General features: G+C 46.3%; 1 protein-coding gene across 7 annotated transcripts in view; it reads right to left on the bottom strand.

The window, feature by feature from the left end:
* DYSF (dysferlin) overlaps nucleotides 1–21,750 on the bottom strand; it is a 304,292-nt gene that overhangs the window by 54,658 nt on the left and 227,884 nt on the right. For 6 of the 7 annotated variants that reach the window (XM_075128161.1, XM_075128162.1, XM_075128160.1 and 3 more), the window contains 4 exons: nucleotides 19,646–19,708; nucleotides 7,016–7,114; nucleotides 5,035–5,163; nucleotides 471–626 (listed from right to left, as the gene is read on the bottom strand). In XM_075128161.1, the coding sequence (XP_074984262.1) occupies nucleotides 471–626; nucleotides 5,035–5,163; nucleotides 7,016–7,114; nucleotides 19,646–19,708 (447 nt within the window). The remainder of the gene's footprint in view (nucleotides 1–470; nucleotides 627–5,034; nucleotides 5,164–7,015; nucleotides 7,115–19,645; nucleotides 19,709–21,750) is intronic. The other variant, XM_075128163.1, reaches the window with a different exon arrangement.

The following is a 21,750-nucleotide window of genomic DNA, read 5'->3' on the forward strand; positions in this document are numbered from 1 at the left end:
ATGAATTTGGATATTGCATCCCGCCCTATTGAAAATCCCAACAACAATACAGGAGAGCTTAGGCCCTGGGGCTTCAGAACCATGGAAAAGGCACTTTGAAGAGCAAGTTGGTGTTAGTTTCTTCCTAGATGCCAAGGCCAGAAGAGTGAGCAACAGGGGGAGGGGGCAGAGAGAAGCGAGCGGGGTTGGGGTCTTGGGGGAAAGAGGCATCACAAGAGCGGGGTCTTGGAGGAAGAGGCAGTGTGAGGGCGTGGCCTCGGGGAAAGGGGCGGAACAAGGGCAGGGCCTCAGGGGGAATGGGTGGTACGAGGGCGAGGCCCCAGGGAGAAGGGATGGTTCAGGCACCTGTGCCCCCTCCCCCATTTTTTAGGGTGTTTCTGCCACTCCTGACACAGGCCATGGAATTCCACTCCGCGATTTCTGCCCTCAGCCTCATTGCCACATCTCCCAGGTGCTCCCCTGAAGGATACCTTTCCATTGGAGTCCTTGGGTTGCAAGTCAAAGGCACGGATGATGTAGACCCTGATGAGACACTCCTGGGGTCCTTTGGCTGGGAGCTGATGGAACTGGCGTGGTGGGACCGGCACACTTGGGTCATCTGGGAGGGGGTACATTTTGAACGAGCCCTGAGAAGACATTGAGCATCCACATGTGTGCACATACGGGCGTGTTACACTACAAATGCTAACAGCTGGCAACTGACTGAACTCAGGGCAAATCAGTGCAATGCTGCTTGTGTAACACCACATCCCCAGGCAGGACGTCAGCAGGAAGGATGGAACCTCAGAATCTTTACGTGTACCCTTCTGCTGCCTGAGCTAAAGAGACAGCAAGCTCCGCAACTTCTTTCTGTGTCCTGCACACCACCAGAGGGGGACAGAGTGCCACACTGAATGCGGGCACGATCCTTCACTTCCTGTCCTAAAGCTGTTAAACAGCTGCGGTGTTTCAACCCAGAGGGGGCCGCGAGTCAGTAGTAGATAGGTAAAGTGATGCCAAAGGGTAAGTCTACGCTGCAGTTAGACACCCAGGGCTGGCCCATGCCAGCTGACTCGGGCACGCAAGAGGGGCCTTCCCCCTTAGCAGAGTCCTAGAGCCCAGATGCCAGCCCGGGCCTGAATGTCTATACCACAATTAAACAGCCCCTTAGCCCAGAGCCCTGCAAGCCTGCATGGGCCAGTCGCAGGTGTCTATTTGCAGTGTAGACATATCCTATATGCTCTTAATTACTATGCAAGGGACATCTGAGGCAGAATTACTTAGATCTTGATTCTCATTTACGCTGCTGTCATTTGTCCCCTTACGATGCCAGAATGGTGCAAAGGACCATTAGTGCAAATGAGAACTGAGCTCTTAATGTTTTTAAGGCGCCGAGATCCTCAGATGAAAAGGTGCTTTACATGCACAAAGCATCATTTGCTACAGAGCCATTCAAAGAGAGACCAGTGGAGTGAGTGCCCTGAAGGGACTGGCTCCAAGCACTTGCGTAGACAGCCTGGCAGCTCTCTCACACACATGCTGTCCCCACCCCAGGGAAGAAAGATGCGCCACTGTTTTGACCCAGTCAGCCACAGGCAGTGCTGACTCCAGATGTGATTTTCCACACGGATTATGTCTAAGCCTGTATCAGTTCAGAATGTAGCCATCGCCAGGGAATAAGGCAGTCAGACCTTACTCTGATTGCGTTTGTTTGTATACTGTTTGACCAGTTCTCCATGGGGATGCTAATAATAAATCTTTCATCCTAGTAAGCACCAATCCAGTCTGCTTCTACAAAATTTTTCATTCGGCAGGATCCCAAAGCACTCTGGTGACAGCGTACAATGCACATTCTCTCTCCCACACACACTATGGAGAATCACTTGCCCACCACTGAAATGCTGCCCCCTCTAAGTGAAACACAGCAGCTGCCCTCTGCCAGCCACACTACAGTGGTGTTAAGTGCAACTTCTTCTTACTTAGATTGTAAGAACTTTGGGGCAGGGATTGTCTGTTTGTTCTCTGTTTGTACAGCTCCTAGCACAATGGGGTGGAGCAGACCAGGGCTTCTAGGTGTTATTGTAATACAAATAAATAACAACAGGCCATTGCATCAAGACTTTAACATCTTATCCATAACATGGGCTCTAGAGGTGACCTGGGGTTTGTCCACACTTCGACATGGAAGTGTTTGATTCTTATTGGTAAATGCCGATAAACATCTATTTCACCGGACACACAGAAACCAACAAAAAGTACTTCCATCGATAATAATCTAAATTTACAGACAGGCCAAGTAAGAAAAATGCTGCTACAATTTTGACAAATGATGTCAGAGAGACAAGGTGGGTCTGGTTTTTATTGAACCAACGTCCGTTGGTGAGACAGGCTTTTGAGACACACCAGGTGTGTCTACACAACAACTAGCATCCCGCAGCTGGCCCATGCCAGCCAACTCGAGCTCACGGGACTCGGGCTTTGGGGCTGTTTCATTGCTGTGTAGGTGTCTGGGCTCTGGATGGAGGACCTTGCGAAGTGCGAGGGTCCCAGAGCTCAGGTTCCAGCCCAAGCCGGAAGGTCTACACAGCAGTGAAACAGTCCCACAGCCCGAGTCCCGTGAGCCCAAGTCAGCTGGCATGGGCTAGCTGCAGATTTTTCTTTGCTGTGTAGACAGACCTAAGGAGCTCTTCTTCAGGTCTGGGAAAGGTACACCCAGCGACACAGCAAAAGGCAAGGTGGAACAGATTGTTTAGCATAAATAGTTAGCACATATTGTAAGGGATCATTCCAGGTGAAGCGGTCCATTAACGCTCCTGTTGTCACAGGACAAAAAGAGGGGGTTAGTGGGTTACGGATTGTTGTAATAAACCAGAAATCCAGTGTCTCTCTTCCGTCCGTGATTTTAAGGGCAGGTCTACGTGAGAAATTTGCATCGTGTGCCACTACACCAATTCAGCTGTGCTGCTGTCGGGCTTCTAGTGAAGACAGGAGAGAGCTCTCCCATCAGCTTCACAACTCCGCCTCCGCGAGAGGTGGTAGCTGTGTCAGTGGGAGACGTCTACACCAGCGCTTAGGTCAGTATAACGACGTTGCTCAGGAGTATGGATTATTCACCCACCTGAGCTCAGCAACATAGCTGTCTCAGAGTAATTCCGCAGTGGAGACCAAGGCTTAGTGTTTTGTAGCCGTCTTTTGAAAGTGTTGTGCAGGTTTCCTCTGAGGATGAGGACTGAGAGGTCAGATGCAGAGCGATCGCTTCGTGAAAAGTGTTCGCCCACAGGTGATGGGTTGCTTTTGTCTTTTATCATTTTTCTGTGTGAGTTCATTTGAGAGCGCAGTGACTGTCTGGTTTCACCCACATGGTGGTTATTGGGGCATTTAGTGCACTGGATGAGGTACGGAACATGTTGTGATGGGCATGTGTAGGATGAAGGGATCTTGAAAGGTGTGTTGTGGGGGGTGTTGATCATTGTAGCAGTGAAGATATGTCTGCAGGTTTTACTCTGTTGTTCCAGCAGGGTCTGGTGCTGCTCTGAGTTGGTTGTCAGGTACCACCCCACCCTGGAACCTATATAGGGTTTCATCAAACAACTACAATCCATACTTGATGGGTACTCCATCCTAAAATAAATCTTTCCTGAACCTCCACTTCTGGCCTTAAAACAACCCCGCAACCTCTGCAAGCTCATCATCAGAAGCAAGCTCCCCACAGACCAGGACATGCCAACTCAAAGCAGCACCAGGCCTTGCTAGAACAAGATACAAAACCTGCAGCCATATCTCTCCTGCTACAGTGATCAACACCAATGATTCATTACTCTGCTAGACACAAAAACCCATGGACTGAACAGAGACACTGGATTTCTGGCCTATTACCACAACCTGTAACCCACTAACACCCCTCTTTTTGTCCTCTGACTGCAGAGGTGCTAACGGGCCATTCTACTTCGAATGGTCCCTTACAATATGTCCTAACTACTTATGCTAAACAATGTGTTCCACCTTGCCTTTATCTGGGAGGCTGGGAGTACTTTTCCCAGGCCTGAAGAAGAGCTCTGTGTGGTTCCAAAGCTTGTCTCTCACCACCAGAAGTTGGTCCAATAAAAGATATTTCCTCACCCTCCTTGTCTCTCTAATATTCTGGGACCGACACAGCTACAGCTACACTGCATACGGCAGTGCCATCTGTCTTGGATGGTTTAGACACAAGCAATCCTGCATCTTGGCAGGGGGTCAGACTAGCTGACCCTCGTGGTCCCTTCTAACCCTATGATTCTATGACATACAATGTTGACAGATTGTGTTTTAACTATTATAAAGCTTTAACTTTTTTCATCTCCTTGTCTCTTGTCATTAAATAATTATCTGACACCCTCATCGTCTGGCCCTCCACACTTCCCTGCAACTGTGAAACTTTAAACTGATAAAAATGAAAACAAATGCTTCCAACCCATAACTTCACGCAACTGTGAACATTTCAGTAAATAAAAATAGGGCTGGGGGGGGGGGGGACAAACAAAATAAGCATTGACATTAGCTGCCGAAATTATTAAAAAAAATAAAAATCGAATTCTGCCAAGCCTCGCTCTATTGTAATCACAGCGCGTCATTGCAACTCGAACAATCAGAGCCCACCTAGCTTCGAACTAGCGAGCTCAGACAGGGGTGCAGTGAAGCCACTGTACAAAGCCACCTGGAACCCTGGGTAATTATTCATGGGGTTAGCCCTTGCTGAACAAGCTTCCATGGCTTCATTGCTCTGCGACCTACACTAGCTAAATTAGAGCTAGCTGGGGTAGGTCTACATGAGCTGAAATCACACCCTGTGTTTGCAGTGTAGACACACGCATCGCATCCAGCATGTTAAGCACCAACTCTTGTCTGCTCTGCCCTCTGCAACGTTCCCAACTTCTGTCAGGCCCGGGGTCCAACAGATCCTTCCCTGCTTTATAACAAAGAAATATTCACGGGAAGGCGTTAGAGGGATTCGCTGCTAGTTTCCAATTGACTATTGCTAGGTCAAGTGACTCTGGGTATAAAGAGTGGCCGTCGGACCTTGAATTCCCCCACCACGGAGGGATCTTCGTTAACGTCCTGTGTTCTGCCGCGGTAGAGCTTGAAGGTGTGGCAGAAGTCGGAGAGCTTCTCAAATTCCTCCATATTCTCCAGCTCTGTCTCGTAGACCTAAGGAGGAAAACCCCTCTGAGTAAAAGGATGAATTTCACCCATAAAGTACAAGGTGCACACCATCTGCAGAATACCATGGATGCCTCTGTATTGCCTTACACCCAGAGCCCTAAAGAAAGTCTTTCAGATCACTATGGTAACAATGACCTTTCATGGAGCCCTTAGACATTGTCTGCAGACCCGCCCCCTAGGGGTCCGCAGACCACAGGTTGAAACCACTGACCTAGACTGTCCCTTGAGGCCAATGTGGGATTGTCACTCTCCAAGCACTTTGAGGTTTTAAATGACTCAGGGTATGCCCTGAATGCAATTAGATATCTGCATGTCAGCTGACTCTGGCTCACGGGGCTGGCCAATTGAGGTGAAAATGTATGGGCTTGGGCTGCAGCCTGGGCTCTGGGACCCTCCTCGCTAGCATGGGCCTAGAGTCTGGGATCCATCCTGAGCCTGACCCACACACACAACAAGGCAACAGCCCCTTAGCCCAAGCCCCGAGAGCCTAAGTCAATTGGCACAGACCAGCCATGGGTTATTAATTCCCGTGTAGACCTATCCTCAAGCAACAGGGCTCCCGCTGCTTCCCTATGGAGGGTTTTTCATAGCCCAAGGGATCGCACCATTCCTGGCAGTCAGGTGATGATTTCTCTGTTTTAAATTCAACGGGGGTTGTTATGATACACTCGTCACTGTGGGATGAGGATTTCATTCATCCCTCTTGTACTAGCCTTAACAATTCCTCTCCTCCCTTGGGGTACACGCTCTCCTAGGCAGGTCATTTGTTCGGTTATAAACCAGACAGTCCTCTTTTTGGGTGGTTAGTTGTTCCCAGCCCCAGTGCTGAAACAAAACCAGACATGGTTTTGTCCAATATCCGATGGGGGATGCTATTTTGAAAGCGTGCCACTGCGCCCCCACTGGTGTGACCTCACAAACGCCATGCATGTGAGATCACGCCGGCGGGGGCAGGCCCATTGGTACAAGAATGATGAGTATTCTGGGAATGCATGAGTGGCCACCCCACACTCTTCTAATACTTGTAGACTGGTAGCTCCCTGCCACACCCAGCCTATAAGCCTCGACGCTGCAAACAGCTACTTGTGCATATAGCTGATCAAAAATTGTCCAGCTGTTGAAACTGTTTTTCATCAGAAATATGGCTTTTCAACAAACAAATTTTTTCTGAATAATGTTTGTTTGCTGGAGGAAATTTGGATTTTTCACCCAAAAAAAGGGAACACCCCTAAAGAGAAATACTTCAGTTAAGGAAGGGTGCCTCAGTGCCTCATGAGACTTGTAGTTCAATTGTCTCATGTCCCCCTTCTCTTCTATGGGCTGGGCTTCCCAGCCAGACTACATCCCCCATGGCCAAGGACTCCCATGATGCACTGCCACCCTTCTCCAAGAGGGGAGACTGTGCATTATGGGACATGCAGTCCGACCAGGCAGCCGGGTCTATAGAGGAGATTGGAAGCATGAGACACAGAAACTACAGCTTCCATGAGGCACCCCGGCAGCATTTCTAAATGTAAATATTTTGGTTGTCGGCCAAAATGTGTAGCACTTTAATTTTGTCCAAAAAAAGTGTTGGGTTTTTTTGGGAGGGGGTGGGAGAGGGCTTCACAACCAGCTCCACCCATGTGCTTAACTTTACACATGGGAGTCATGCCGCGTCCCAAGGACCCAACCCAGCTCCCGTTGAAATCAACAGCAAAACTCCCACTGATGTCGGAATCAAGTCTGGAAAAAACACCCCTCTACTGGCGCTCCCCTTTTAAAATAAATCTCACTCCACAGACAACCAGTATCAGCCAGCTGCTGCAAGGCCTCAGCCACAAGGAGATGAAGTTACCTTCATTGTGTCAAAGCCCTTCTCTAAGTAGCCGCCGCATTTCTCTCTTTCCCCTGTTGAAGCGTAGAACTTGCTCCACCAGTCGATGAACTCTTCCTCCTGGAGGAGGGGGAAAAAAATAAAGTATCTCCCTTGGGAAACCACCCGGCGAAAACCACGCCCTTTAACGTAATCGCTATGGTTGATATTCACCCCTGTGCACAGAGCCAGCACAAAACCCATGCACCCAGTGGGTGTTACATGTTCCCCTTTGGGCCTGAGCCACAGAACAGCGAGGCTGTAGCCTTGTCTGCACTAAACAGGCTCTTCTGATACAGCTCAACCAGTGTAGCTACATCAGCAGAGCCCCCTGGTGAGGACGCAGTGTGTGCCAACAGACAGAGTTTTCCTGCCGGCATAGTAACACCACCTCCCCAAATGACTTTAGCTATGCCCAAAAAAGCACTCTTTTGTCAGCATCGCTGCATCCACACCTTGCCACTGTAGCTATGTTGGCGAGGGGGTGTGGTTTTTACACACTCCCGACCAGCCAAACTCAGTAGTTTGGACTTGATATGTTACAGAACCTGGCTCTTTAGCCCAAGCTGTATAGAGTCTTTCTTTTAGCTCTGAGGGTCCCTGGTTGCTGGGTCAATCCCCAGTATGGTGGCCAAGACAGAGGTTGTCAGACAACACTTAGGCATTCAGGACTCTAAGTGGTGCCTAAACCTCTCTGCACAGTGGTGAATCTCACCCCAGGAGTGGGTCAAAGATGTTCTGGAGAAGAAGCCATCAGAATTTGTTTCCAGATGGCAGCTTTTTGCCAATCTTGGTGGCCCTCCGCTGGGGATCTCCATGTAGAAGGAAGGATGGGTTATAATAATAGCCCCCAGACCAATAGGGCTACATGTCTCAGAATGCTGAGGATATGTGCTGGGATATCTCATAAATAAAACCTACCCCCAACTCTAAGCTTAGGTTGTAAACTTTCTGGGGACAGAACTGCATTTTTGTTCTGTTTGTACAGCACCTAGCACAAGGGGGCCAAGGTCCATGCCTGGGTCTCCTAGACACTACCGTAGTATTAACTAGATAGATCCCTTAAAACAAACCTGGACCCCAAGAAATTCCACCTCTCTCTAGACGAACGTAACAACCATGCAGATCTATACAATAAACAGAAATCACCAATCCAATAAGCTTAGACTTTTGAAAGGAATGGCAGGAGACTCAAAGCCAGTAAGGAGATTGCACCTCATCAGTTATGTAAACTGGGAGGGCTAATGGGCTTTCAGGACTGCGGATATTATTCCAAGGAGAAAGCTGGCTGTCGGGTTCAGAAAATATGTATTATTTTATTATAAGTGCACAATTTTGAAATTTATGCAAGCAAAGATGAAGGGGCTTTGACCGTGATTCATGAAACATTCCTGAAAACTAATGATGTCTTATTTTAGAAGTCCACAAAATTCCATCACACTGACCTAATGGAGGAATCATAGTAGAGGTTTATTGGATTTAGATTTTAAGCCAACAGTGCAGGCTTCAAATTGCTGTCTTGAATAGACAGCGTCTTTAATTGCAATATTACATAAATTAGCTCTGAGGCCTCTGCTGCCTCCTTTTTTTTAAGTCTTGCCTTTCATCACTCCCCTTGTTTTATTGTTTAAAAATCTAGGTCCTAACCAACCTGGCTTTATTATGACATTCCACAGGTACCAAGTTACAAAGAAAGCACTTAAACTAATCTCACGACTTACCCACGGTATCTTCTGCAGCCCCAAGACAAAGCATTTGGTTAGATATTTTTGCTGATTTCTACTGATGTTACAAAAAGAAGAAGAAGAAAAGAAAAAAAGCCAGAGGAAGCAGCTGGAATGTTAATAGCGAAGGACATTAATCGTTTTGCCTGCAAATGGAAAAGCCAGTTAAAGCAAAGGACCCAACACGCAAGTGACTGGCTAGGGGGATTTGATTTAATCATAAGGCAACAGCCAAAAGCACTTTAAGAGTCTTATCTGGGAAGCCAGGCTGTGTACTGATCAGAGGGCAGGACTGGGAGTCTGGGTTTCTATTTCCAGCTCGGCTACTGACTCAGCAGGGGTGGAATCCATCTCCTGGGCAGAGATCCAGCATCGGGCCAAGGAGTCACTGGAGTCGCACTTAACCCGACAGCAGACGTAAGTGGGACATTTACCATGTGCTGGGCCTCTGTCCTTGGGAACATGGCCATGGGCAAGTCATTTGGGCTGAGACTTTTCACAGCTGGATGCCTCAAGTCAGCACCATGATCCATAGACAGACACCGCAGTAAGGCCCTGATTCTGATGGAAGCTTTGCCAATGATAACAGCAAGCATCAGATCAAGCCCTGAGTGGCTTAATTTTTCAGACATGCTGAGCAGTCACGACTCCCATGGCTGCCAGGGGAATTCACTGCTCTGTGCCTCCATTTTGGCCTCCCCGATCTGTAAAATGGGGATAATCTTTACCTACCTCACAGCGATGCTCAGGGGAATTGGTTAATGTGTAAAAAGTGCTGAGATCCCTGCATAAAAGGCACTAAAGAAGAGCAACACATGAATCTATTTAGCTCATCCTATTTAGCTTAACAAAGAGAAGGTCATGGGGTGACTCGATCCCAGTCTATAAATACCTACATGGGCTATTGAACAATGATATTTAACAATGGGCTTTTCAGTCTAGCGGGCAGAGGTCTAACATGATCCGATGGCTGGAAGTTGAAGCTGGACAAATTCAGACTGGACATTTTTCACAGTGAGTTTAATTAATCACTGGAACAACTTACCGAAGGTGGTGGTGGATTCTCCATCCCTGGCAATTTTTAAATCAAAAGATCTGCTCTAGTTCAAATAGGAATTAATACTGGGAAATCCCCTGGCCTGCGTTATGCAGGAGGTCAGGTTAGATTTTCACAGCGGTCCCTTCTCACTTTACAATCTAACAATCCATTTTATTTTACCAAGTGACATATCGGAAGGGAGTACTGTGATAAGGCAAAATGAAGGGTTATGTTAAAGAGAAATTAATTCACATTCTAAGAAGGTCTAATAAATAACAGCGTTTTACAAACACATGGCACTTTGCAGCAGAGGATCTCTAAGCCTTTTTGAGACTAAGGCCTTGATTCAGCAAAGCGCTCAAGTATGTGCTTAATTTTAATCACAGTATTGAAGTCTATGGGATTTAAGTCTAAACTTAAATTCCTTCCTGAATCAGGGCTCAAATTCAGCCCTGTGGAAAGGGCCAGCCAAAGGCATATGTGCCCTTAAATCCTACTTACGCCCTCAAAACAAGACTTAAAAGGGACTTAAAAGAGCACATGGTCTTTGTGCAGGCCCTCGCATAGGGGTGTGTTTCACTCTACAGATGTGAATGAGGTAAACCTCACAACCTCCTCTGAGATAGATCAGTATCATTATTAGAGCTGGTTGGATGGCTTTTTGATAGACAGGCTAAGGGACTTGTCCAAAACCATACAGGGAGTCAGTAGTAGGGCCAGCAATACAACCCAGGAGCCTTGAGATGCAGTCCCCTGCTTTAACCATTAGACCCCACTCCTCCCTGTATGAGTACACTTAATTACGGTGCTAATAAGTAAACAGTAACGTTAAAGAGACAAAAATCAGTTCTTTGCTTTCCAACCTACCAAAGTCTAACGTCAGGTGGATGTGTTTGCCGTTATGGGGGATGGCATGTGTGAGACCTAACGCTGGATGGGAACACAGATTGTGTTAGGGCTCAGTAGGGCCAGGCCAGGAGATGTTGTGGCTTACTTTTAAATGATCATCCATGCAGGCAATTCTTTAACTGCTCTGTGTGAAATCCCCCCCCCCCCCCACACACACACACACAAAAAGCTCCCATTCACTGTTAAAAGCAGTGTCACACATAGCCCTCACCCTCAAGCATCATGCAGCAGGTTACCCCTATGCATTGAAAATCTCAGGGCTGGAGGTTACAGCCATTGCTGAGACAGGGCATGGAGGCATATCAACCACACTGATGTCAACAGAGTTACACCAGTGATGAATCTGGCCCATGGACCAGACCCCTGATCCTAGAAGATTCCCACAGTTCCCATCACGGAGCAGCGAAGGGGCAGCCAGAAGACAGGCAGCAGCCTGTCATGTGCTCCCATCGGTTTCCCTTCTGGCTGATCATGGACCGCACACAACACAAGTGTATTGGGGCCTGTAACAGGGTGGCTGGCACCTGCTCCCTCCAGGTGTCTATGGGCAGGAAGTGTCCCTTTTTATAGCCCTGCCCCCTTATCCCAGAATTCCTTGCTGTCCCAACCTCCATTCTAGGCTGCAGTCATTATAGGCCTGGGCTTCTCCTTAAAGGGCCAGCACTCTGTTACAGGGTCATTCCACCCATTCTCATATCACCTTGGTGGATCCTTCAGGAAAATGAAGCAATGAAGTGCTGTACATGCAGCAGCACAGACCAGCAGCATGGACGTGAGGGTGCAGAATTAAAGAGGAGGAAAATCCTGCTCGTCCTTCTTCAGGCGATGAAAAAAGTGTGGTGGGAGGGTCGGAGTTGTGACGTTACACGCCGTATCCTTTATGGAAACATGCTTATGATATGGATATGACATAACTGAGATGTACTTTACGCAAGATGGCTCATGTAAGGTACCATTGGAAAGGTTATGGTTTACTGAATGTGATTATCCAATTTGTATGCCCGTATCATTTCTGTATCTGAAGTTAGGAATATTGACCATGTTGCTGTATTTCAGATGTGCTTTTTTGGGTGTCACCCACAACTAGTCCTTCAGGTACAATAATGAAAAAGCCAGACAGGGCTGATGGCCCATTAGGAAGAAACAAGAAGACTGAAGATATTAATCTCTCTTCTTCCTGAGAGTTCTCCTGGGACTAGCTGTGACACTGCTAGGTCAGGTGGTCCTGCCACCTGGTACTAAACTCTATCTTGGACTTCTAGTAATTTTCCACTCACAGGAGTGGGAGGTCAAGTTTGGAAACAAAAGGCTTCCCACCTTATGTAAATTCTATTTAAGGCTGGGAGGGAATGCATTCCAGACTCTCCTCCATGGACTACCCAAGGAGAAAGACTCCTGAAAGAACCTGAAGGGACAAAAGAAACTAACCTGAAGGGAAAGGCAGAGGTGAGTCCAGACTGAGACAGGGGTCCAGTCAGTAGAAAGAAATAACTAGAACTCTGAGCTACAGAAACTCTGCATCCTGCCTAATTCAACATTTAGGGTGAGAAATTACATTTTGTAACTGGTTTCTTTAGTGAATCAAGCTTAGTTTGCGTGTTTTGGTTTATTTGCTCAGTAATCTCCTTTGTTCTGTTTGCTACCGCTTTAGCCACTTGAAATCTGCCTTTTATAGTTAATAAAATTTGTTTTGTTTATTATTACACCCAGTTTCTATAATTTCTAACTGGGGGGCGGGGCAAGAAGTTGTGCATATCTTCTTCCACATTGAGGGAGGGGCCAATGTATGAGTTTGCACGCTGCAGATTTTTCCATACAGTGCAAAACAATATACCTTTGGGTCTTCACTCCAAGGGAGGTGGGCACCTGAGTGCTGGGGCAAGTCCCTTAAGCTGAGTCTTCCCAGAGCTGATCACAGTGTCTGTGTCTTTCTGCAGAGGAGTGTGGCCTAGCCTGTGTGTGTGCTAGAGGAGGCTTAAGAGCCTGGCTCAGCAGGACAGGTGGGCTCAGTGGTATCTCAGCACATCAGGTGGCATCTTCAAGGGGTGCAACCCATCACAGGAGTCTCCTTTGACCAGCCCCCAAATTATTTACGGCTAGAGCTGCAAAATGATCATCTCTGGGAATTTCAGGCAGCATTTCTTCTTCCCCACTGTGTCATTAGTTCTCCACCTTGAATGTTTTGCTTTCTTGCCCAAATTTGGACAAAATGGATATTTGTTTGGATCTAAATAACGCAAACATTTGGCAACAGATGAGGGAAAGAACATTAGAACGGCAACAGTCGGTCAGACCAAAGGCCCATCTAGCCCAGTGTCCTGTCTTCCGACAGTGGTCAATGCCAGGTGCCCCAGAGGGAATGAACAGAACAGGGAATCATCAAGTTATCCATCCTCCGTCACCCATTCCCAGCTTCTGGCAAACACAGGCTAGGGACACCATCCCTACCTATCCTGACTAATAGCCATTGATGGACCTATCCTCCATGAATTTATCTAGTTCTTTTTTGAACCCTGTTACAGTCTTAGCCTTCACAACATCCTCTGGCAAGGAGTTCCACAGGCTGACCATGTGTTGTGTGGAAGAAATACTTCCTTTTGTTTATTTTAAACCTGCTGCCTATTAAACTTCCTTTTGTTTGTTTTAACAGCTTCTCTCCAAAAGTCAGCTAGGCCAGGGGCCCTGTGTTTACAATGTGCACTGGCGTTGGTAATTGTCCTGGTTCTGCCCCCCCGGCATTAGGATTGCTTTGGGCTGTGCATGTGTGCTTACAACCAGAAAAGTGGGAGGGGAAATGGAAGGCGAGAGCGGGAAAGTGGCTTTTCTGAGGACACACACCATGAAAGCGATAGAGCCAGAAACAGAGCCCTGACGACCATTGCTGTGCCTGCTCCGTTGGACCACCCGGCTTGGATGGAATTTGTGAGGCTGCACAGAAGCATAAAGCCCCCAGGCTCACACATTGCACTGACCGCTTACATGTCATAATACGTCCCCTCAGAAACTTGACTGCCGTTGCCTGCTCTACAAACCGATCCAGAGCGTCGGAGCCTCTGCAGCGTTTCCCTCCAGATTCCATTATTCTCTAGCGCCGCTTCACGTCCTCTGCCAGAGTGGCACAATGGACCGGGATGTGCACAATGCTCGAGGGAGCGACCGCAGGAATGCGGAGAGGGAGGGCTGGACTTTGTTTCAGAGCGGGATATCAGCTATCAGTTTCAGCTGTAGATATCCGATCCCGACAGCTCGTCCAGCTAATAGTAACAGGATAAGCCGTAAAATATGTGCTCTGATTTGGAAGTAGCAAACACAGCAAATAACCAATTATTCCAAATAGTTTACAGATTTCAACTCTTCTTTTTTTTGGCCCATGTTCTCCTCACTAGCTTGTCATTGGATGAGTTATTTGTATTTGTTACAACTAATGACACAACTAGCCAACAAAATAAAAAGCCTTGTAATGATTTGGGCAAATAGCATAGGATTGCTCCTTCTGCTCCAAATTATCATGATTATTTTATATTACAGTAGCGCTTAGAGGCCCCAACCAAGTTCAGCATCGCACTGTGGTAGGCGTATAGTGAGAGACAGTGTGGCCCCAAACACCTTACAATCTAAACAGACCAAGGTGGGCAGAAAGGAAGCAGTGTCAGGTCCATTCTACAGGTGGGGATGCAAGGCACAGAGAGACTAAGGGTATGTCTACACAACTGCTGGGAGGTGTGACTCCCGGTTCGCATAGCCGTACACATGCTAGCACCTGCAAATAGCAGGGTGGTCACAGCAGCGCGAGTCCATCAGAGACTCTAGGCACATATTTGGTTGCCTAGCCTGAGCCACTGCAGCCAAACTGTTATTTTTAGGCCCCAGCATATATACATCTCATGGGAATCATGCTTCCCAGCTGCAGTATAGATGTACCTGGAGATCAAACAGGCAGTGCGTGAAAGAGGCAGGATCTGAACTCAGATCTCCTGAATCCCAATCCAGTGCCTTATCCACAAAACCATCCTTCCTCTCAATCTGACCCCCCTCCGGATACATGTTCTTTAAAGCTCACCTCTATATAAATCCATGGTACGCCCACATTTTGAATACTGAGTGCAGATGTGGTCGCCCCATCTCAAAAAAGATATATTAGAATTGGAAAAGGTTCAAAAAAGGGCAACAAAAATTATTAGGGATATGGAACGGCTTCCATATGAGGAGAAATTAATAAGACTGGGACTTTTCAGCTTGGAAAAGAGACAACTAAGGGGGGATATGATTGAGGTCTATAAAATCATGACTGGTGTGGAGAAAGTAAATAAGGTAGTGTTATTTACTCCTTCTCATAACACAAGAACTAGGGGTTACCAAATGAAATTAATAAGCAGCAGGTTTAAAACATACAAAAGGAAGTATTTCTTCATGCAACACACAGTCAACCTGTGGAACTCCTTGCCAGGGGATGTTGTGAAGGCCAAGACTATAACTGGGTTAAAAAAAGAACTAGATACATTCATACATCAATGGCTATTAGCCAGGATGGGCAGGGATGGTGTCCCTAGCCTCTGTTTGCCAGAAGCTCGGAATGGGCAACAGGGGATAGATCCCCTGTTCTGTTCATTCCCTCTGGGGCACCTGGCATTAGCCACTGTCAAAAGATCGGACTCTGGGCTAGATGGACCTTTGGTCTGACCGACTATGGCCATTCTTATGTTCTTATGAGTTTCCTTGTGGGCCTCACTTTTCACTCACCTACGTCAGTGCAAACTGGGATAACTCCACTGAAGTCAATAGAGCTCTACCGGTGCCAAAATGGTGTGAATGGAGAACCAGGCCCATTCAAGAAAACAAACAAATGCTCTTCTCTCCTGGTCCAATCCTGCAAGGTGCATGGGGGAGAATTTAAGGCTCAAATGGAAACTGGAGACTTTCAGTGAGAATCAGGTACCTAGCTACCTTCTGTGCCTTTGACCTCCTTCCCCTCAGCACCCCACACAGAAATCAGCGAGAGGGAACAGGGCTCAGGATTGTCGACAATGAAAGGAAAGTGTTGTTTAGTGTATTAGGAGAGTGTGTCTGTGAATTAAGAGCCAACAGGCATTTCCAAAGGGATTAGCAGCCCCTGACATTTTACACTAGATGACAATTCATAGACTGTATGGCCAGAAGGACCCACTATGATCATCTGATCTGACCTCCTGCATAGCACAGCCCAGAGAATTTCACCGAGGGATTCCTGCACCCAGCCCATCACTTCTGTATCTTCCTAGTGGGGGAAATTCACTGCTGCACAGCACAGACGAGCACACGGACTCTCAATCAATCAAGTCCTATTCTGAGGGGTTAAGTGGCGCACAGGCTCCCAGCACACCTGGGAATTTCACCATGCTGGTGTGAGGACTCATAAAGAGCAAGCATTGAAATGAACAGTGGTCAAAAGCTACTGGATTGTAAAATTTTCTACTTTCTCTGCTAGTTAGTTGCAAAAATGATCCAGTCAGGGAACAGAAGCAATAGTACAACAACTAGCCAAAACAGCACAAGTCGCAAGACTTTAAGATCTTTGGGGCAGAAACTGTGTCTACCAACAAGGTCTGTACAGCCCCTTGCACAATGGGGTCTCAGTCACGGTTGGGGTGTTTCTGGGCACTGCTGAAGTACTACTAATAATTGAAAATAATAATAATTACGTGAATATCTGCAATGAACACTTACAGATATCAGAGTCTTCAATGGCAAAATTTACATATAACTGCAAACAACAAATACATCTGAGAATTTCACCAGGCAAAGGTTGAAATATTGGATTTTCCTGAGGGATGGGGATTACCATTATGGAGGGGCTAGTTGCAGCTCCATAGTGAAGGTCGAACTGAGCGGTGCACTAACCGAAGGCTGAATCCCTGCCTTAAATATGAAAAATACAGAATATCCAGCCCCCAAACATCCAGCACTTATCTTTGAATACATAATTAATGTTCTGAGATATTATAAATAAACCTAACTAGTTTAGCAGATAAAATTTTTAAATGGGCCCTTTAACAAATTTTGCATCTCCCCTTTGTCCCTAATTATCTTAATAACTGAATAACACAGACTCTTCAAACTTTCTGTGTAGTTAAAATTCACTGAAATCTTGTGTGCACACACTATGCTTGAAGAAATTAAATTGTAATTAAGATAAGTTACTACTGATTGTTGTATGCAACTTGATTTATTTGAGCATAAGCTTTCGTGAGCTACAGCTCACTTCATCGGATGCATTCAAGTACTCCTTTCTTTTTGTATGTAACTGTTATGCTTTATACAGCCTATGGATAGGACCAAGTCCACAGCTCGTGAAGCTATTAAGTGGACCCATTGAGACATCACTTTTCCTCTACAACTAATCTGCATACAACGGTTCTATTGGTTGCAGTGTATTAAGAGTAGGCAGGAGACAGGGACACAGCTGTCAAGTGTTCTCATTGGTAGATTACTTGGTCTAGCCCCATCACTGAATTTTAAATGTTCCATAGCCACATGCTAGCTTGGGCATTCTTCTCAGAAAGACTCCGCTGCAGGGAGAACAGAGGAACAATGTACCAAGGGTCATGGTGGATTCTCCATCACTGACAAATTTTTCTTCCTAAAAGCTGCTCTAGGAATTATTTTGCGGCAGGCCTCTGGCCTGTGCTATATAGGAGGTTCGACTAGATGATCAGAATGGACTTGGGATCTATGAATCTGTTAACTCAAGGTAAAAACCCCATGTGGACATGCCCGAAGATGTGGGTACACTAGTCTTAAACCTTGGATTGCCACTGGTGGCAAATCCACAGCCTCCTGTCTCATCTTGTCTCACTGTCCTCCAGGACCACGGGGCCAAATCCAGACCCAGTGAGATCTGGTGGGACCCTGTGGACTTCAGAAGCATTGTGTGTGTGGAATTTTTGGCCATAAAAGTTTTTCCAAACATTTAACCTAAAATTTTCCAGCTGCAACCTCTACGCCCAATTCCAAAGCAACAAAAGGACCTGTTTTTTGTGCAAAGATCCTTAGCAATAAAGAACAGGGAGACATGGAGGGTCAAATACATGGGGTGTGAGTGGTGCAGCTTTGAAAACAGAATGGATTCCAAGGTTTTCCCTGAGAGGCGTCAGCAGGGCTTTAGATCGTGAGGTTTATTATATTTAATCACATTCTTATAGGGTTCCAGCACACAGCACTGGAATTGGTTTATTGCAGCCCAATATTCTGTGGCTTTTATTTTAAATTAATGACTTGCAGCTTTTTTTTCTTTTCAAAATTTTACTTGAACTAAAGCAAAAACATATTCACCTAAATTAAAGATGTTGATGAACGGGGGAGGGAAAAGACTATTTATGGACCTTTGTTTCCATATTCTAAATCCTAGCAAAGCCACTCATTCTTCTTTCTGCATGGAGAAAGGAAACCACTTTGGGGAAAAGATACGTTTTCCAGGCATAAAAAATATATTGGGTTTTAAAGGTAAATGTGTTTATTCAACAGGACAGATGGGTCTGTTTAAAGGAGATGAGAACACAATGTACATGACACATTGGACCATATCTGTGTAGATGCCACTGCGGGCTTTTTACATGCAAAAAGCCGCAGCAGCAAGAACCTACAATGCAACAAATGGAACATACTCCATCAACTACCTGTTCAGTACAGCCTGCGGAAGCCCATCTCGGTCTCTTTTAGCAGTAGAATTTGAACCTAGCCTTACCAAATCCAAGGGGATTTATTGTGCCTAATCCCAGAGAAGCACAAAGTTTAGATACAGACTCAGATCTGAATGTCTTCAAAGGCTTTGGCTTTGGGATTGGGTTTGGCCCTTCTTTGTTGTATACATGAACACATATCGAATCAGGTGAGGGCAGTGTTGGTCGGGAGGAATTACTTGGATTTATTCCAATTAGGGAAATGGAAAGCAATGCAGCTAAATTCTGACTTCAGGGGTGCATGGGAAACTCTTGTTGACTTCAATGGAAGCAGAAATTGTCCTATAGTTTATGGGTCAAATTCAACCATGGTCTAAGCAAGTGGAATTTTTCCCTGACATAGAACAGAACCACTGCAGGTCTACAAAGCTACACCTTGTGGCTATCGACACAGATCAAGGGACAAAATTTTATCACCCTGTCTGGCAACAAAAGCTATGCAAACTTTTGATTTTGCAAAAAATTCAAGGTGGGAACAAGATACTGCACTTTGTTACAAACGGGCAAGAGATGGAATGATTTGACACCAACTGTGGGCCTTCCCTCCAGACAGCTCTAGCCTTCATAGCACTCCTCTAGACCCAGGGGACCAAGATTGCCCTGAAAATCCATCTATAGGCTGCTGCCTTCAAAGCACTTAGGCTGAAAATCTGTCCAGTGCAGTGGACTAGCACCACTTGTCTCTACACGGTTTATGTCCCACTTAAGACCAATGCTGAGGGCTTAAATGGTGCCTAGGTCTCCTATTAGTCCCCTGAACAGGGATGGGTTTCACCCTGAATACGTTTTTTTTAGCTCTTCCCACAAATGATGAGAAAACATACCACTTTGACAAATGAACTGGGTAAATAAGATCTAGAGCATCACGAACTGCCATGCAGGATCTGGATAATTTCCACCTAATCCCACATCTTGGACTCAAACCCATATCCCTTCTTCTTCACAAGGCCAGCCCTCCAGAACATGCATAGCTGGGCACTTACAATCGGAATAGGAGGGAGGATACTTTCTGGTTGTCCTCCCCAACCCCACCTTGGTTTCTTTGACTTTAAGGGAAATGATTGACCAAAGACAAACATGCCCACAAACTGTCACTTTTCTAGCAGATCAGAAGAATCTTTTACCAAAAGCCCTGGTCCAATTTTTGAAGATTTTTTTTAAAATGATAGTCTTTATGAAAACCAAGCAACCCACTTAAGTAAGTTAGAAATGAAGCAATACATACATGGAGATCGGCCCAAGAAGCTGGCATGTTAATTAGAGCGGAGCTGGTCATGCCCTCTGCAAGCTACAAATTAAAATGACTGGTTAGCAATGGGGTTAGGGAAACACAGTTCAACAAAACGACAAAAGCAAATTTTAGAACAAAATTAAGGAATCAAAACAATGCAAAAGCCTTCCAAATAACAGAGCCACATTCTCCCAAGACTGGACTCTGCCAGCGTGAGGGGAGGATATGGGCCATGATCTGTAATCATTTCCATAGCTATTTTTAGGATAAGCTAAAATGTTCAGGAAAATCCAAATCTGAGGAAAACAGAAGGGTTTGTGGGGGTTGGGGTTGGGCAGTGTTAAGTGAATTTAGTATTGGGGAAAAGAGACAGATTAACAGTCCTGGAGACTGGAAGTTTCCGCACATGGATCAGGGACAGCATAGACAATTGCAGGCCAAGTTTCCCTGGTGTTGCCTTACCAATGTGCCTTCCTTGTCTTCACTAGGAAAATCAGAGTACGGCCCAGAGGAGCGTGATGAACACTTGTCAAGCACAACTTTGCTGTCAGTGTGGATGGGGACTGGTCAGGTCTCTGGTCACCACCAGGGTTCCAGAGGGTTCCAGAGGACTGCCTCCAAAGAAGTGTTTTTTTACCCACAAAAGCTTATGCCCAAATAAATCTGTTAGCCTTTAAGGTGCCACCAGACTCCTTGTTGTTTTTATGGCTACAGACTAACACAGCTACCCCCGATAGAGGACTGGTCTGTTCTCCTGACCAGCTAACACAAGGCTCAGTTCCTGTCTATGCTGAGAGCTGAGTTGTTGTTAACATCAAGTTAGTTAACACGACCTCTTGAGGTAACACGACACCTAAAGTTCTAGCACAGATGAGCCTGAGTGTGAGGGACAACGTTCGGTCTCCAAGGCCCAGTATCCTTGGCTTCTCTACCAAGATTGGGGGTCAGTAGTAGTGGGCTTTTTGTATGACTGTCCACTGGAAACTGCACTGAGACTTACGCTACGTAGAAGCTATGAACGAGGCTGGAAATTGTTATAAATATTGTCTCATGCATGAAAAAAGATGACAGCTCACCCTGTCAACACAGAAAACCAGGGGTGCTGAAACAATTTTTATAGTGGGGGTGCTGAGAGCCATTGAACCAAACTGTAAATCCTATATATGATGGAAATCACTTCAAGTCATGGGGTGCGGCAGCACCCCCAGGACCCCTACTTCCAGCATGTATGCACAGAATCTGAAATGAAATGAGCTACATTCACTGCTGAGGCCAATGGTGTCAGCAGGAATAAATCAAGCCCAAGGTGTTTTAGCACAGGCGATTAGGAAACTCATGAGCCAGATCTGTTCTAAACAAGCACTGAATGGAGCTGCTTATCCTTGGCCAACAAACAGCTGTCCGGTTGGTTGTTTAGATTGTCTCTTCTCCACCATAAATAATGCAGCAGGCTGAAACTGGACCAACATCTCAAAAGGAGGAAATGTCTGAACTGCACGTTTCTTTTGGGGGTGAGAAATGGTGGGACAAACAATGGGAGACGCTCACCAAGAAACAATGTATTGACGTGAACATCAAGCTGAACTTGACAAATTTCCCATCAAGCTCATGGTTTAAAGTATATTTCAATCCAGTTACATATTGTTGCCAATGGCCCCTCACTGTCCATGGAGTGAAGCATCCAGGGTGCTATAAAGGGGGGAAGATTGTAATAATTGCAACACATTGCGTGAGGCTGATTCTAGAGCCAGACTCTAAAGTGGAATCCCACTATCTGGGCTCAAGCCACAAAATTTAGATCCAAACCCAGGTTTCCAGGGCATCTGCAGCAGTTCAGGATCCAGGGCTCTGGCACAAAGAGGGAGCCCATCCCCTGGTTCTCAACTGGAAAATCACCAATGCTGTGAGCAGGGACTCAGATTTGGGCTTTGATTTCAGCCCACCTCCCACGAGCACCCTGCAGGTTTATGGCAGATAAAACTCAGATTGGGAGCCTTGTGATCTGTTACCCATCAGCTCCACCAGGGTCGCCAAGATTCTCTTTCCCACTTGGCTGGGCTGGTGGTCGGAGCACGTCTCAGCTGAAAAGCAACATGGGG

The sequence above is a fragment of the Caretta caretta genome, chromosome 4 (assembly GCF_965140235.1).
Source record: "Caretta caretta isolate rCarCar2 chromosome 4, rCarCar1.hap1, whole genome shotgun sequence".
Taxonomy (NCBI): Eukaryota; Metazoa; Chordata; order Testudines; family Cheloniidae; genus Caretta; species Caretta caretta.